Here is a 19,159-nt window from a genome sequence, read left to right on the forward strand (position 1 = left end):
CGAGTAAATGAACTTTCCTCCACTGTTACTGGTGTTTCTAGAACAGTGAGTCCAGTCGTGTCTCGCTGGTTAAACTGGTGTTCAGAGCAGACGACTCACTTCCAGTCTGATGGCTCCATGACACCATCTAGTGGACTGACAGTAGAAGTGCAGCGTTCATGTGACGCTGATATGAAGCAGCCAATCAGTGGAGGAGCAGCTGATGTTCTGACAGGAGACATGATGGAAAGGCTGATTTCAGTTGATGTGCAGATGAATGATTTGTGTTTCCTCTCCAGATGAAAGTGTGAGTGAGCTGAGCAGCATGAATCAGTGTGAGGACAGAGAGGAGGGAGGCCCTCCCTCTAAAACCACTGGACCTGGACCTGGACCTGGACCTGGACCTGGACCTGGACCTGAACATGGAACTGGAGCTGGACATGGACCTGAAGCTGGACCTGAGCCCAGCTGTGTGTCCTTCAAGAGTGACCGGTCAAAGGAATTTTATATTGATTTTAAAGGACAACAGCCTCCTGCTGTAAAGAGGTGAGCTGTTAATAACATTAATATGTGACTGATTCCTGCTTTAACTGTGGAGAAAGATGTTTTTTGAAACCTGATGTTTATTTTCAGCTTCGTTCTTCTTCACTTAAATTTCTATTGTCACTTTAGAAAGCGGCCCAACAGAACCAGTCTTCAACTCTTCATTTCACTTTATTGAATTAGTTTGGTCCAATATTCTCTGAGGTTTATTCCTCATGTTTTCCACTATTTTATGGACACAAGCTTCTGTGTCTGAAGACTAGAAAGTCAATTTCCTTCATTGGTCGTTTCCCTTTCTGTCCAACAGGATCTATGGGAGACCAGCCTCTACTGGACCTGGACCTGGTGCTGGACCTGGAGTTGAACCTGGACCTGAGCCCAGCTGTATGTCCTTCAAGAGTGATCGGTCAAAGGAATTTTATATTGATTTTAAAGGACAACGACCTCCTGCTGTAAAGAGGTGAGCTGTTAATAACATGAAAATATGACTGATTCATGTTTTATGTTGTTTATTCAGAGAAATTTGTTTAAACTTGTTTTTTTCAGCATCGTTCTTCTTTACGTACATTTATATTGTCACATGTGAAGCTGCCCAGTAGAACCAGTCTTCATCTCTTGAGTCCAGTTTAACATTTGTCTGATGACTGGTTGAGTGTAACACAGTGATTTTATTCAGGCTAACAGATGCTAGCTGCTAACAAAGAGCTGCTGCTGCACCGTGGGCTCGTATTGTACGCAGGCAACACAAGTTCAATGTCCAAACAAAGTTCCTCTTCCTGTTGCAAATCCTGCAGCCTCTCCTGCTCTGGTAAGAAACTACAGGCCCGCCCAGGTGCATCATGGTCCTGCACCTACCCTGCTACCTATAAAACCCAGGGTGCCCACAGTGTTACCCAAAACAAAACAAAACAAAACACTAAGTAGACAAAACTGAACCTGATAAAGAAGGAAATAATTAAACTAAACAGATAAGTAGCAAAATAAAATGCTGTCAAACTCTAAATAAACTAAACATGTAGAATAATCAAACAGAAAGTGAAGCTTGTTATCACCAAAAATATGAACTAACAACAACACTGGATGTCATGGTTTGGGTTTTTGTTTGTTGATTTCCTGTTTTATTTTGTAGCTCTATCCTCACGTGTTTCACTTTCCACTTCCTCCCTTTGTTTGTTTTCCCGCTCTTTTTCTGTGCACACCAGGGATGTGCATCTTCAACACTGAGGTGATACGATACATTAAAGATTCATATGAAACAACCACTGATAAGATACGATACGATTCTCCCACCTACTGCGATACAGTACGATTTGATTTAACACAGTGCGATACAATGCGATACGATACGATGGGATATGATGCGATGCGATGCAGAAGAATATTGTACAATGTTTTACAAAGCGGTACAGATAGTTCATGCTCGTTCTTCATTTCTACAGTGTGCTTCACACTTTTAACAGGGACAATGGGACAATTCCCTAAACTCAAAGCAGTGGTGCCTTTTGGCCGTTACAAGCTGCTGACTGAATGCAAAAGCTGTACAGTTAAACAGATTACTCTCCATTTCTACAGTTTGCTTCACACTACAGGTGGGACAACTCAGCCCTAAACAGAAACAGTGCTGCTCTTCCTATGAGCAATTACGATAAATTACAAAACATTTTCACACAGGTTCACATTACAACTTCCTCCAAAAGCAAAAGGATGGAAAATGATGAACTAAGGGCATATTGGCAGTAACAGTCCCCATCTCGCAGTGTAGGCTACTTAATTCAAACATTTAACGCAGATGTTTCTTTTTAAGGTTTTTTTTTAGGAATATCAATTGATCAACATGATCAGGGTGAAGGAGACTGTGTTGGGCAGTAACAATATCACCCGCTGTGCTAAAGACACGCTCAGATGATCCTAGCCAAGGCTGAAAGCAGTGGTAGATCAACCTGCTTTTTCCACCATTGCAACACATCACCATCTAGATCTAAAGAATCCCTCTCTCTGTATTTTAACATTTCATCCTTAGCTTTCTCCCTTATGGTCTTCACTGGTGCTCTTGTGGTGAGGAAATCCCCAAACAGCTGGCCCAAGGCAGACTTCTTTTTGGGAGAGGCATCATCTATTAAGTGGAAGAAATGAGATGAGGGGATTATCAGTTGTGTTGAAAAATAAGAGCTGTCAACACAACACTCACACACAGTGCTTAACAATGATGACATGTATCTTTAAATCGACATTTTATAAGTCCTGGCACAGTTCCTATCAAAACAAACCTCTCTTCCTCTATGTCGGGATGCCTGTCACCTCCTCCTTCAGCTGCCTCTCCCTCATCCAGTACGCCACTGTCCCCTGTCTGATAATCCGCAGAACCAGAGACTAATTAGATTTCATTAAACTAAAAATTAAGAATTAAGACACATTTTAAATATGACATGGAAATTCAAGTAACAAATAGGAAAGAGACAGAGACAGATTGGAAGCTGACCTACATTCTATAAATTCCAAGTTGTTATCATCAGTATATCACCTTTTCATTCATCTTCACCACCTCTGTTGTTATTTTCACGAAGATGAAGTGTCTGGTGTCACCATCATCGAAAAACGTCAGGTCTTTAAAGCGGGGGTGGAGGGCCGCTGCACTGTGGAGGAGGTCTTTGAGGTGCATTCATTGAGATGGTTGGGTTTTTTTCCTCACTGAGGAGTGTGGTGGCCACTTTAAGAGGGGACAGAAATTTGATTAGTTCTTGGATCAGTTTCATGTCCTCCTCAGTCCAGCTGGCTGCAGCCAGGCCTTCTCCCCTCTTTATCCTCCTAGACAGCAAGGCGTTCAGCAAGGCAGGTTGTTGTTCCCAGAAACGCTCCAACATGTCCAAGGAGCTATTCCATCTTGTGGAAACATCATGGATCAGCTTGTGGTTGGGCAGGTGTATCTGGGCTTGTATCTCACGCAAAATTTCAGTTGCTTGTGGGCTTTTGGGAAAAAAAGTAATCACCTTCCTCACTTTCACTAAAAGCTCAGATACTCTTATCTCTATTCTTATATCTGATTTTCCACAAACATCCTGCAGTAAAGCTGCTAGATTAATTCCTGTGTGAGACTGGTTGAAAACTCTCGTTTGTAAAACGTGACTTTGCAAGTCCCACTCATGTAGTGTACTGTTACAGTGATGTAGGAGTCAGTGGCGCGAGATGTCCAACCACCAGCTGTAATCGCAACTCTCTGTGCTTTGCTCAGAGACTCGGCCACTTCTCTTCTTACTTTGTCGTACATGACCGGACTTTCCTGTCTGTGAACACTTTCCTGTTGGGTATGTGATACCTCGGCTCCAAGACTTCGAGTGGGTATAGGAACCCCTCGTTACACTGTAGGGCTGGATGTCTTTGCAAATAAAGAATGAGATGGCATCTGTTATTTTGGTCGAACCAACCGAATTGCTAGCCAGTGGGGCGTGAAAAAAAGTTGGGATGAGGCTACTTTGCTCACCAGTCATTGTGTTAGCAGCAGCTGCTCCGCTGGTGCTGACCGCTGGAGCCGAAGGGGACCTCTCTGTCACATTAACGCCATGTCGCCGCTTCAGGTGGGAGCTTAGATTGGTTGTGCTCCCTGTGTGTTTAATCGCAGCACGGCACATTTTACAGATGGCATTAGTTTTCTCAAGCTGACCATCTCTTTTATAAAAGCCGAAGTGTCCCCAAACACCAGACTTGTAAGTGACGGCGAGTGTATCTCTTCTTCATCCGTGCTTACTTTCTCTCTGACCGCCTCTGATTTCAAGCCTGCTGTTTGGTGCGCTGCTCACCCCGCCGCCAACTCGCGCGAGACTTGACTCTGGCTGAATTTGCCGATGACGGCCGTGGTGATGAGAACGCAAACAAGCACTTGGTCCTACTTCTGAATTAGTTTATTTTAAGTATAGATACAAGTCGGTTTTTATCGATGCAGAGATTTTATACATGATACATCTCGAGTTCATCCGGATTTTTAACCGATGCACACTTTTGTCATCGATGCAACCGCATCTTAAATGTTCATACCGATGTACCGATACGAATTGGTGAATCTTACCATCCCTAGTGTACACCTGTGTGTCATGAGTTCATCACAGCTGTACGACGGTGCACACAGTGAACAATTGCCCTTTGGCTCTGCCTCCTGGTCGCTCAATGCCCACCCCTGGTGCCTTTCACCCAAAAATCCCCAGTTGGCAGTTTTTGTCTTCTAGTTTCTCTTCACAGGGTGTTGGGGTTTCTATCTATTTGTTTTCTCAAGTGAATGCAACCTACGCTTCTGTAGATTCCAGTGTGGCGGTTGTGTCGATAATCAGTCAAAGCAACACACAAAAAGTCAATAAATAACTTTTGGGTCACACAAATCAGACAAATTAAACCTGAGGCCCTTTTTTATTTTCATGTCCTGTTTTTGATCTGAGAATAAAATCAAAGGTACGAAAAACAAACCGGAATTTGTTTTTTTGGTATCAGATTCATAAACAATTAAATAACAAATAATTTTTTCATTCTCCAATGCTGGAATTTCAATTGAATACAAGTTTATTGTGACTCTTCACCAATTTGCACTGGACAGTTAGCATCCAACTAGCTTGTGTTAGCTGTGTGTTACTGTCCACAGTATTATAGGGGTCAAGAGCTGGAGGGACTAAACCAGACAAGCTGCTGAACCAACCCAGTAAACTGACTGACTGTTGGTTCACAGTGGGATCAGCAGTACGACCAACACTTTGATGTCAGGGGAAACCATCTGATTCAATGATGTCATGAACGCTTTAACTCAAAGGACCTTCAGCTTGTGTTTGTCTCTGAGTGGACAGACATAATGTGGCTGATTCTTCATGATTCCTCCACAGAGTCGACCAGGAGAGCTCAGAGGTTCCCAGAGGTCCGTCTGCCCAGCAGCATCAAACACACCTGGACTCCATATTTATGGTCTGTACATGAACAACAACTACTTTTACATCCAGTCTGTTCACAATAATCTCCATGCTGCACTTTACAGACCAGTGGTGAATCTGTCCAACATGGATCTGATGTTTGGCTCCATGATGTTAAATGTTCTCATTCACATAATATTCTGTTCCAGCTGCTGGAGGAGAACATTGTGACCTTTGTGAAGAACGAGCTGAAGAAGGTCCAGAAGGTTCTGACTTCAGATTACCCAGAATGCCTTGAGAGTCAGAGGGATGATGAGGAGGTGTTGGATGGTGAGGATGAAGAGCAGAGGAGGAGCAGCAGAGAGGCATTTCTGAAGATCACACTTCACTTCCTGAGGAGAATGAAGCAGGAGGAGCTGGCTGACTGTCTGCAGAGCAGTAAGAGGATTTCTCTAAAGATTTAACATGATGGATCAATGAGACATTTTGTAATGTCTCAACAGAAGGAGGAAAACGTGTTTATGTGTGCAACTGTAGGGGAAGGAAATTGTCATATTTACTTCATAAGTAACTTAATGAACTTGTTTGTTGTGTGTTTATTCAGGAAGTCATTCTGGAGTTTGTCAGCGTAAACTCAAATCTAACCTTCAGAAGAAGTTCCAGTGTGTGTTTGAGGGGATCGCTAAAGCAGGAAACCCAACCCTTCTGAATCAGATCTACACAGAGCTCTACATCACAGAGGGAGGGACTGCAGAGGTCAATGATGAACATGAGGTCAGACAGATTGAAGCAGCATCCAGGAAACCAGACAGACCAGAAACAACAGTCAGACAAGAAGACATCTTTAAAGCCTCACCTGGAAGAGATGAACCAATCAGAACAGTGATGACAAAGGGAGTGGCTGGCATCGGGAAAACAGTCTTAACACAGAAGTTCACTCTGGACTGGGCTGAAGACAAAGCCAACCAGGACATACAGTTCACATTTCCATTCACTTTCAGAGAGCTGAATGTGCTGAAAGAGAAAAAGTTCAGCTTGGTGGAGCTTGTTCATCACTTCTTCACTGAAACCAAAGAAATCTGCAGCTTTGAAGAGTTCCAGGTTGTGTTCATCTTTGACGGTCTGGATGAGTGTCGACCTCATCTGGATTTCCACAACACTGAGATCCTGACTGATGTTACAGAGTCCACCTCAGTGGATGTGCTGCTGACAAACCTCATCAGGGGAAACCTCCTTCCCTCTGCTCGCCTCTGGATAACCACACGACCTGCAGCAGCCAATCAGATCCCTTCTGGGTGTGTTGACATGGTGACAGAGGTCAGAGGGTTCACTGACCCACAGAAGGAGGAGTACTTCAGGAAGAGATTCAGAGATGAGGAGCAGGCCAGCAGAATCATCTCCCACATCAAGACATCACGAAGCCTCCACATCATGTGCCACATCCCAGTCTTCTGCTGGATCACTGCTACAGTTCTGGAGGATGTGTTGAAGACCAGAGAGGGAGGAGAGCTGCCCAAGACCCTGACTGAGATGTACATCCACTTCCTGGTGGTTCAGTCCAAAGTGAAGAACATCAAGTATGATGGAGGAGCTGAGACAGATCCACACTGGACTCCAGAGAGCAGGAAGATGATTGAGTCTCTGGGAAAACTGGCTTTTGATCAGCTGCAGAGCGGCAACCTGATCTTCTATGAATCAGACCTGACAAAGTGTGGCATCGATATCAGAGCAGCCTCAGTGTACTCAGGAGTGTTCACACAGATCTTTAAAGAGGAGAGAGGACTGTACCAGAACAAGGTGTTCTGCTTCGTCCATCTGAGTGTTCAGGAGTTTCTGGCTGCTCTTCATGGCCATCTGACATTCATCAACTCTGGAGTCAATCTGATGTCAGAAGAGCAATCAACACCCTGGTGGTCTAAACTATTCAGAGACAAACCTGAACCAACACATCTCATCAAGTCTGAAGCAAGAAAAAACGAAGTTGCATTGACACAGTACCTCCAGAGTTCTATAGACGAGGCCTTACAGAGTCCAAATGGACACCTGGACTTGTTCCTCCGCTTCCTCGTGGGTCTTTCACTGGAGACCAGTCAGACTCTCCTAAAAGATCTGCTGACACCGACAGGAAGTAGCTCACAGACCAATCAGGAAACAGTCAGTTACATCAAGAAGAAGATCAGTGAGAATCTGTCTCCAGAGAGAAGCATCAATCTGTTCCACTGTCTGAATGAACTGAACGATGGTTCTCTAGTGGAGGAGATCCAACAGTACCTGAGATCAGGAAGTCTCTCCACAGATAAACTGTCTCCTGCTCAGTGGTCAGCTCTGGTCTTCATCTTACTGTCATCAGAAGAAGATCTGGATGTGTTTGACCTGAAGAAATACTCTGCTTCAGAGGAGGCTCTTCTGAGGCTGCTGCCAGTGGTCAAAGCCTCCAAGAAAGTTCTGTAAGTGTGGAGAAGTTTTTTCAGAATGCAGTAAATGTGCTGTTATTGACCCAAATAGAAATAATTTTCTTGTTCTGCTCATTATTCTTTGTCCAGACTGAGTGGCTGTGACCTCTCAGAGAGAAGCTGTGAAGCTCTGTCCTCAGTTCTCAGCTCCCAGTCCTCTAGTCTGAGAGAGCTGGACCTGAGTAACAACAACCTGCAGGATTCAGGAGTGAAGCAGCTGTCTGTTGGACTGGAGAGTCCACACTGCAATCTGGAAAGTTTGAGGTCAGATCATGTTACTGTTTGTTGTGAATCATTTATATATTTCTGGTAGATTTTTTTGCTGTCAAACTTGTTTTCTTTCAATGTACCTTTCATTAATTCAGCTCCTGTGCAGCACGAACAATGAGGATGGAGAACCTCATTTATGTTTGACATCATATTACTTTAATACCTGGATGTCTGTTTATTCTTGATTGAGTCATGATTTATTGTCACGTTGACAATATACTTAGAACTGAACAGCAGTGATCAGTGGAGCAAGAGATTATATATACCAGTCATTCCCAGCGAGTTTTTTATTTGGGTTGCCAAATAAATTGGCAGACTTTCCTTTATAGTCTTTAATTTAAGATCTCTATGTGCAGTACACCTTTGAGCCACATGGGGAGCTTGTTGGTATCCAGTGCTTGATTTATAAATCAGGCGGTCTCGAACACAGAGACAGTCCTACTCCGGTGGGTCCTTCCTGTGGACTGCTACAATGGTGGGGAGAAATGGACTTTAGGCCCAATGTTTTATTTACAACCACAAAAAGCAGCAGGCCAAGAAACCCTATGAAGTGACATGTTCCATCTGTCTATCTATCAGTCCATCTCTGCTCCATTTCAGTGAGATGGACAGCGTCACACTGAGACACACATCCTGACTGAGTTCATCATTTCACTGATTCACACCTAAAACACCCACTTGCTTGTAGGACTTACAGTGATCATGTGCCAAAATATTTAGACACTAAGAAGCATTGAACCACATTCCAGCATAGTTTATGTGACATACACAAAACTCACAGCTTCAGGAGACACTGAGTGACCTGACCGCTCTGTCTCTCTTTGAAAACTGCATTGAGATGATCTCATTCATAATGTATTTGTAACATATATGTTTTTGGTAAATACATTAGTTATTTAATGAAGTATCGCTTTGAAATGGCTGGTGTATTCAACACAATATAAGTGGACGTGGATAAATAGTTTGGAGTGTTAATTTATGCACAGATCTGCTCTTTTCAAGTTTATTAGGCCTATTGTGAATTGGGTTGCAATGTTATCATTTTTAAAATGTGGGACCCCCTGCGGTGCTCCTGTAGCTCAGTTGGTAGAGCATGTGTCCCATGTACAGAGGCTTTGTCCTCACTGCAGCGGCCCAGGTTTCAAGTTCGACCTCTGGTCCTTTGCTGCGTGTCATCCCCCCTCTCTCATCCCCATTTCCTGTCATCTCTGTGAGCTGTCCTATATAAATAATCCTCCTAATATAAAGACATGAAAAGGCCTATAAATACTTTTTTTTAAATGGGACCCCAGAAGAAAAGTTTGGGAAAACCTGATACTGTATCACCAAAACTCAACATTTACCATGTTATCTGTCTTCTTTTTTTTCTCCACAGAATAAGTAGCTGTGACCTCCCAGAGAGAAGCTGTGAAGCGCTGTCCTCAGTTCTCAGCTCCCAGTCCTCTAGTCTGAGAGAGCTGGACCTGAGTAACAACAACCTGCAGGATTCAGGAGTGAAGCAGCTCTCTGTTGGACTGGAGAGTCCACACTGCAATCTGGAAAGTTTGAGGTCAGATCACTGTTTGTTGTGAAATCATTTATGTATTTCTGGTAGATTGTTTTGCTATCAAACTTTTTTTCTTTCAATATACCTTTCAATAATTCAGCTCCTGCGCAGCACGACCAATGAGGATGGAGAACCTCATTTATGTTTGATATCATATGACTTTGATACCTGGATGTCTGTTTATTCTTGATTGAATTTTTATTTATTGTCACATTGACAATATACTTAGAACTGAAAAGCATTGGAGCAAGAGATTATATGTACCAGTCACCAGAGAGGATTTTATTTGGGTTGCCAAATATATTTGCAGACTTTCGTTCATAGTCTTTAATTTAAGATTTCTATCTGCAGTACACCTGTGAGCCACAAGGGGGAGCTTGTTGGTATCCAGTGCTTGATTTGTAAATCAGGAGGTGTCAAGCACAGAGACGGTCCTACTCTGGTGGGTCCTTCCTGTGGACTGCTACAATGGTGGGGAGAAATGGACTTTAGGCCCAATGTTTTATTTACAACCACAAAAATCAGCAGGCCAAGAAACCCTATGAAGTGACATGTTCCATCTGTCTGTCTATCAGTCCATCTCTGCTCCATTTCAGTGAGATGGACAGCGTCACACTTAGACACACATCCTGATTGAGTTCATCATTTCACTGATTCACAGCAGAACGCCCACTTGCTTGTAGGACTTACAGTGATCATGTGCCAAAATATTTAGACACTAAGAAGCATTGAACCACATTCCAGCATAGTTTATGTGACATACACAAAACTCACAGCTTCAGGAGACACTGAGTGACCTGACTGCTCCCTCTCTCTTAGAAAACTGCATTGAGATGATCTCATTCATAATGTATTTGTAACATATATGTTTTTGGTGAACACAGTAGTTATTTAATGAAGTATCTCTTTGAAATGGCTGGTGTATTCAGCAGAATATAAGTGGATGTGGATAAATAGTTTGGAGTGTTAATTTATGCACAGATCTGCTCTTTTCAAGTTCATTAGGCCTATTGCGAATTGGGTCGCAGTGTTATCATTTTTAAAAAGTGGGACCCCCTGGGGTGCTCCTGTAGCTTAGTCGGTAGAGCATGTGTCCCATGTACAGAGGCTTTGTCCTCACTGCAGCGGCCCAGGTTTCAAGATCGACCTCTGGTCCTTTGCTGCATGTCATCCCCCTCTCTCATCCCCATTTCCTGTCACATCTGTGAGCTGTCCTATATAAATAATCCTCCTAATATAAAGCCATGAAAAGGCAAATAAATACCTTTTTCCTTTAAATAAATAGATAAATACTTTTTTTTCTTAAATGGGACCCTAGAAGAAAAGTTTGGGAAAACCTGATACTGTATCACCAAAACTCAACATTTACCATGTTATCTGTCTTCTTTTTTTTCTCCCCAGAATAAGTAGCTGTGACCTCTCAAAGAGAAGCTGTGAAGCTCTGTCCTCAGTTCTCAGCTCCCAGTCCTCTAGTCTGAGAGAGCTGGACTTGAGTAACAACGACCTGCAGGATTCAGGAGTGAAGCTACTGTTTCCTGGAGTGGAGAGTCCACAATGTAGACTTGAAACTCTCAGGTCAGTTAGTTCAATTTGTCTCAAATTATTTGTTATTTCTTTAACTTTTGAATTCAATTCTCTCTCTCATGTCAAAACTGTCATGTTTTGAAACAATGCTACTTATTATTGGTTCATGTCTGTTTAGTCCAGATTTAGTCTTGTTGATTTTTCATATCTCCAACATATTAGACTAAAACAGAAAGTAAGTTCACATGTGCTACAATAATATTATAAATACTGTAAATGTCTTTTTTACTGTTCACTCTCCAGGTTCAGTGTCTGTCACCTCTCAGAGAGAAGCTGTGAAGCTCTGTCCTCAGTTCTCAGCTCCCAGTCCTCTAGTCTGAGAGAGCTGGACCTGAGTAACAACAACCTGCAGGATTCAGGAGTGAAGCTACTTTCTGCTGAACTGAAGAGTTCACACTGTGTCCTTGAAACTCTCAGGTCAGGATTCAATACTTTATTTCATTATTTCATGTAACTTTACAATTGGAGTAGGTCTTGATCATACTCTTACTATTATTCAGTTTATTTAAGAGACCCAACATTTCCCCTATGAACAATCACTTGACACAGTGGCATGAGGAAAAATGCCTTTTAACAGGCAGAAACCTCGAGCAGAACTGGACTTAGTGGTGGGCGCCCATCTCTCTCAACTGGTTGGGTTGAGAGAGAGAGAGACTGAAGCCCCATTCACACTGCCTTTTCAAGACGGGAATCTTGTGCTGACATTCCACCTCGCTGTAGAATAAAATAGATGTTTATTGTCATTGTTTCAAAAACAACGAAACATAGATAGCAGCTCTTAGTTTGACAAATAAATATCAAATATAAACAAGTATAACAAAATAGATAAAAATAGTAAAATATATACAACAAGATAAATAGACACAAGATTCAAGTATGTAGGTACACAATGTACACAAGTATGTACACAAGTGAGTATGTGTGTGAGGGGTGGTAGTGGAGGGTTATTGCACTGGTGTGAAGTCTTTAGAGAGTGAGGGGTGAAGGGGAGGGTTGTGCATTTCACTGCCTGTGGGAAGAAACTGTTCTTCAGTCTGTTTGTTCTAGATCTGATGGATCTATATCTCTTCCCAGAGGGCAGGGGGAGAACAGGTAATGTCCGGGGTGAGTGGGGTCCTTAACAATACAGCTGGCCTCCTTTTGGTGTCGGCCAGTGTAAATGTCTCTGAGAGGGGGTAGTGTCGTCCTGATGACACGCTCCGCTGCCCTCACCACCCACTGCAGGTCCTTCCTGTCCCGTGTTGTGCAGATGGAGAACCACACTGTGCAGCAGTAGGTCAGGAGGCTTTCTATCGCTGACCGATAGAAGTTGGTCAGCAGGTGGTGAGGGAGGTGAGCGTGCTTTAGCTTCCTGTAGGTGTGAAAGTTGTCAGTCTATTCTGCACTTTAGTCCCGACTTACATATCTCAACAACCATTGGATGGATTGCCATGAGGTTTGGTTCAGACATTCATGCTCCCCTCAGGATGAACTGTAATTACTTTGGTGATCCTCCATCATCAGGTCATCATTTTAATCTGTACAATATGTTGGTTCATGACCAAATATTTGCAAAACTAATGGCATTTCCATCAGCTTCAGTTACACTCCATGTTTAGTGCTAATTAGTAAATTAGTGAAAACTAAGATGATGAATATAATAAACGTTAAACCCTTAAATACAGATGTGCACTGAATCATCAGGACCCTCAGCTGATCTGTGATGTGTGTTGTTTTGTGTGTCTGCAGGCTGTCAGGCTGTCTGATCACAGAGGAAGGCTGTACTTCTCTGGCCTCAGCTCTGGACTCCAACCCCTCCCATCTGAGAGAGCTGGACCTGAGCTACAATCATCCAGGAGACTCAGGAGTGAAGCTGCTGTCTGCTCGACTGGAGGATCCAGGCTGGAGACTGGACACTCTCAGGTATGAAGAGTCCTGCTGCAGCCACAGACAGTCAGTGTGAGACTCTGTATCTCGACTGTAGATGGTTCAGTGTCGGGAGGTCTGCTTCGTTTACTCCACCTCCAGTTGTTCAGTTCAGGAGAAAAGGCAGCATGGCACGAAGCCAAGAGTTACAAGTGCAGAGATGAAGATCAGCGACCAGGAGAGTCTTGGCACAAACACTAAAGTTACACCTCTTTTTTCAGACTAGTTTAGTGCCTGTTCAAAATGTGCCTGTTTGATTTGTTGGCCTCTGGTTTTGCTGCTTGATGAACCGTCATCCAAACTATTTCACACTCCACACTGATTGCAGAGGGTTATCAAAACATTAACATTAAATCTAATTTCCACCACGTCACCGCTGTGTTATGATATTAATAATAACAATAGACCCTCTGTGTCAGATGTCTGATCAGAAAATACTGAACCTCAAATTCAAAAGATTTCTGTGACACATAAATGAATTTAATCACTGAATGTCATAGAAACTGTTTCCCTGCATTTTGACCCTTAAGTACGAATTGCTGCAGGTACAACAGATCCAGATCACAAACAACACATTTCGCCGGTTTCAGTTTCAGTTTCGGTACTCGGATTTTGACCCTTAAGTACGAATTGCTGCTCTCCAGGTACACATTTTGTTGCATCTCGCAGTTCGCCAGTTTCAGTTTCTATGCAAGTTCAATCTATGAAGTTGATTCTGCCGCTGAGCCACAACAGTCTGCATGTAAGTGGAAAAGCTTTTGGCCAATCAGAGCGCTACATTTTAACACCCTCGCCCACCTAACCCTCCAAATGCTTCGCACGTTCAATTCAATTCAGTGCCTCAAGCAAGCTGGCCGATCCCTCTTTGCCCGCTTGCTGTCACTGCATCCCTATAGTTCTCAGCCAATGCAAGCAGCATTGAAAAGGTAAAATTAAGACGTTGAGTTTACCCGACTGTGTTGTTAACCACTCCAAAACTGTAGTCTTGCGTGAACCGCCTCAAAAAAAGGTTTGGTATATTGTATATTATATATATATTATGGTGTTAGGTATCTCACTGGTGGGTGGGCACATTGAATTTCTTCAAGGTTGAAAGGTCACACTGACTGTCCTGATGTTGCTGCTTCAAAATATAAAATAAAAGCTTCCAAAAAACTACACAATGCAGGACCTTTATTGTGAAGGATTTATAGGAAGTGTTAAATGCAGGAAGATGCTGTGACGACGTTGCATGAATGGACTTTTAATTTCTCTTGTGTGGCAGCAAACAACACACATGGTTTCAGTTACTAATTGAGTCCATCCACACACTTTATGGCCGACTACAGTAATAACAGCGTGCACTTTACTGTGACTGCAGCAACGTGCTCGTAGCTCTGTCACATACCGGAGAGACTCACTCCTACCAACACAACACAGAGTAGTGTTTGTTGGCACTAATTATAGGGCTGCAACTAACAACTATTTTCATAACCCATTAATCACATGAAAAGACAAAAGCAGGTTTATTTTACATTTCTAGCATTTTATTAAAAAATAAAACATTGCTGTCACATTTTCCTCTTTAGTCTTGTTCAGTTCACTTTCAAACAACTTCAGACTGTAAAAGCAACATAAATGTATTAGAGGTGTGGAAATGTCTCCATTATAAGATGCATCACGATGCAGAGACAGAGCAGAATCCAGAGTCTGCAGCTCATGTTGATTGTTGATTGTTCGGCCTCAGCTGAACAATAAAGTAACGTTGTGACGTTGCTCCCATGTTTTGAACTGTGGGAGGATTTCTGACTAACGTTACTGATGTAGGAGGGATGTTGGAGGGAGGCAGAGATCATCTGAGAGGGATTAAAAAGAGTGTTTTTTAAACGGACATCTCGGGACACCTCAGATTTATGAACTTGCTGTGAAGCAGGAACTGGACGAGACTTCTGCCTCACAACAATCACTAATCACGTCGGCCATTTTCAGCTGAAGCTAACGTCTGCAGCCATAAATAATAACTGTTACAGCAGCCCAGCTGATCAGCCGAGATCTGAGGAGGTGCTGTCAACTCTGCTGTCCAACTCTGAGAGAGGTGTGTGCAGCAGAGTCAGTAGATGTTTCATCTTAAAGCTGCCATGTGAAAACTATATTATTGTAGACACACGTGAAATCGCTGCAGATGGAGACATGTTTTGTTTGATTACTGAAAAGATGCAGCTTTTATTTTGTAGCCTGCTGTAGTCTGATTATTGGAAGGACTTTCAGAATAAAAGGGGGATTTAAATGATGAAAAGTAGCCGTGTGCAGTGATACAGATCATCGAGGATGACGAACACTGAGATGCATCGAGAATCGTCGACAGCTGAATCGTAATGGAATCGTGAGGCCGGTGAAGATTCACACCTCTAAAATGTTTGTTACATGAAGAATGCAAAAGTAAAATACAGTTTGTTTTCTAAAGTGCACATAGCACTCCTTCATCCTCCACCATTGATAGTGGCCTAATGTGTGTTAGCAGCATACTGAGGATAGCATCAGTCAGAGCAGCTGCTGGCTGTGGTGTCATGGGGCCTCCTTCCTCACAACGTAGTCGCCATGTTGACTTGTTTCTTTGTGAAGTGAGAGACACAATATTATATAATATCAGTATGCAGAGTAGCACAATTCACATGAAGCTCAGTGAACTCAGTAACTGCCTTGTTGTTTGAGGTAATATGTGCTGATGTAAAGGGCAAATACAGATCAGGCCTGTACAATAAAACACAACAACAACAGAGCAGCACTTCCTCACAACATGTGAAAAGTATCAACACATTAGAGAAACACATGTTCAACATGTAATAGATTACAAAGGGTTTGTTGAGCCAGTAGATGAAGAAACATGAACAGTCCTACTAGGGGAGAACCCAAAGAGCTGTGATCCAGCAGCAGTCTATGTTCTGCTGCCACAAACTGAGGGACAGTGAGTGACAGTCAGCTGAGAGTTGTTCATGTTATATGTGACGACACTTATTATTTAGTGTTGTGCTGTTATTGTCAGCTTTGGTTATAGTTCTGTCTCTGTTGTGTTTTGATCTACTGTACTAGTCTTTACACCAGAATGTTCTTCTTCTTTATCTTCTCAATGTTTGTGCGCTTGCTTTGGCCACATGTTTGTGTTACATGGTGCCAATAAAGACAGTTTTGAATTTAGGAAATGAAATGAAACAATAACTGGACATTGTTGGACAGGTTCTGGGTTTGAAAGGTTCACTAAGTTACCGTGCCGAGTCTCCTTCACCCGTAGTGGCTCCGACGTGCTTTCTCTTCAGCTGCTCAGTGATGTGGTGCTACCGCGCCATGTGAGAGCAGCTCTGCACATCTTGTAGCTGTTTTCTTTGAACACTTTATTATAAAGTGCTGCCACACTTTTGATGACTTGGCTCGTACACTTTTCTCTTCTGTAACGTTTGTAGTTCCCGTTGCCTCCGTGGCCTCCGCTATATTGCAAACGCTAACGGAGCCCATTCAGAAAGGAGACGGCGCGACTCCGAGTAGCTTCCTGTTTCATCACCTGAGCTACGCCAGGCGCCATTGGCTGGCTTACTGCTCCCCACCGCAGGAGACCAGAACTGCTGCACTGAATGTGTTTTCCTGACGTATCTTCGGCTCGACCATCTTTGACTATGAAGTGAAACAGCTCGCTCCGTGCCACAGCGCCTGCATCGTAACGTCAACCAACTAATCCACCGTGAAACTGGTCGGCAGCTGTTTTTATAACGGATTTAATGGGTCAGTTGTCGCGGCCCTAAAAACTTCTAACATTGAATTCAAAGTCAACGCTGCACTTCTGTGAGTCCTCAGCAACAAACCTGCCAAGTATAAAGTAGACTGGATGAACGGTTCTGGAGACATGTGGACCACAGACAGAAAGACAGATTCCTGGCTTCATAGTCAGATGTTCCTCTGTCACATCTGGACACATCATGTTTACCACAGCAGATTTCACACTAAGAGACATTTTCTGTCATTTGTTGTGTTTTAATGGCATCAAACATGACATGAAGTTCTCCTCACAGTAACTATTACTGCTGTAACATCCATCAGATATCAATCCAGCACCAAACTATAGTAACATGAACATGAACACATGAAATGATGCTGTTTCTACCACAAACAGCTTCAGTGACACTTGTGAGCTTCTGGAGGGAAACAGTCTGGGAGTCTCTGTCTCTTGGTTTTGTGGCAGAGGTCGGGAACCAACGTCCAACGTTTCCTGATGATTTATTACGTATAAATTGAATTTGTTTCTTTGCACAGTGAAACAAAGCAGCAGAAACACAGCGAGAACAAAAAGCAGACTGTGCAGGTGAGATTCAGAAAAGCCCTGGAAGCTTCAAACAGGAATCTGACCTCAAAAGTTCTGACATCCAAATCCAAAAGTCCTGTAATATACAAACATAAGCACAAGCTGACATTGGATCAGACAGCAAGCGTCAGGTAGCCCACAGGAAACAGCAGCAACATCCAATAACATAAAGATGAAGTCATAAATCCAAACAGAGGTTTGTGTGTGTCCTCACATGTTGTCGTCCTCTTTCACACATACCAACATCCTGTGGCTCACTCTCAGTGTGTGAGGAGAGTGGCAGAGGTGAAGAGGTTCAGGGAAACAGGGAGAAGCAGCCTGATGGACATGTTGTGTTTCTGTGTATGAGTCATGTCATGTCCATGTTTGCATGCTGAAAGAGGATGTGCTGCTCTGACCCCCCTCCTCCTTTCAGGGTGGAGCCTGCTGGAGTCCGATGGTTGACACCAGGTCTGAGGAAGTGTGAGTGTGATTTTACTTTGATTCAGCTTCACACTGTGACATCACTCAGTCACATCTGTGATGTCATCACCACACTGATGATACATTAATAACTGCAGCTGTGTTGTGTCTTTTTCTCTCCATCAGATTCCTGTGAGCTCACAGTCGACACAAACACAGTCAGCAGACTCATCAAACTGTCTGACAACAACAGGAAGATGACACGTGTGAATAAGGATCAGTTATATCCTTTTCATCCAGAGAGGTTTGAGTCCAGGTCTCCTCAGCTGCTGTGTAGAACTGGTCTGACTGGTCGCTGTTACTGGGAGGTCGAGTGGAGAGGAAGAGTTTCTATATCAGTGAGTTACAGAAGAATCAGAAGGAGAGGAAACAGTGAAGACTGTTGGTTTGGATGTAATGATCAGTCCTGGAGTCTGTGGTGCTTTGATGATGGTCGTTACTCTGTCTGTCACAATAACAGACAAACAGACATCTCCTCCTCCTCCTCCTCCTCCTCCTCCTCCTCCTCCTCCTCCTCCTCCTCCTCCTCCTCCTCTGGTAGAGTAGCAGTGTATGTGGACTGTCCTGCTGGCACTCTGTCCTTCTACAGAGTCTCCTCTGACTCACTGATCCACCTCCACACCTTCAGCACCACATTCACTGAACCTCTTTATCCTGGATTTGGGCTCTTGTGGCTCAGTTCTGGTTCCTCAGTGTGTCTGTGTGGTGTTTAGTCTGCAGAGTCTCCTCCTGTCACAGAAACATTGTCAGTGCTGAACAGTTGAGTCTGTACAGGATCACAGTCACATCAATCTTTCAGCTTCTTGTAATAAATTCATCAGTGAACTTTGTACAAAATGATTCAAACTGATTGAAAAGATTCTTCATTTACATTTTAAACTTCTTCCATTAAATTGTGGAAATTGTGTTGACTTGTACTTTCTGTCGTGTTGTTTTGAATTCTGGCTCTTGTTCCAGTAAAATCCAGAAATATTAGTGAAATGTCAGAAACAGGAAACATTGTCTCGTCTGTAGCTTTAATTGTAAAGAGTCATTGTGAACAAAGTTGTAAAGTGACAGTAAAATATGATCAGATGTACTCGACACTCCACCTGAAACACTCTGACTTGTTTCATGTTTCTAATGATGAAACAAACAGTTTGATCGTGTTGGTTCACACATGTAATTATGTCCGTAGTGACGTCATAAACTGTCAACATCTGTT

The 19,159-nt window shown here is 43.1% G+C and overlaps 1 protein-coding gene across 1 annotated transcript; it reads left to right on the top strand.

Annotated features, from left to right (window-relative positions):
• The first annotated feature begins 296 nt into the window (after nt 1-296).
• On the top strand, nt 297-19,159 carry LOC141020411 (NACHT, LRR and PYD domains-containing protein 3-like). Its single transcript, XM_073495466.1, has 9 exons — nt 297-525; nt 830-982; nt 5,382-5,460; nt 5,615-5,843; nt 6,010-7,852; nt 7,949-8,122; nt 12,987-13,160; nt 17,909-17,955; nt 18,082-19,159. Exons 1-9 carry the CDS (start codon nt 305-307, stop codon nt 18,666-18,668), a joined length of 3,507 nt encoding a protein of 1,168 aa, XP_073351567.1. The 5' UTR covers nt 297-304; the 3' UTR covers nt 18,669-19,159.

Source organism: Pagrus major, chromosome 24 (assembly GCF_040436345.1).
Source record: "Pagrus major chromosome 24, Pma_NU_1.0".
Classification (NCBI taxonomy): Eukaryota; Metazoa; Chordata; class Actinopteri; order Spariformes; family Sparidae; genus Pagrus; species Pagrus major.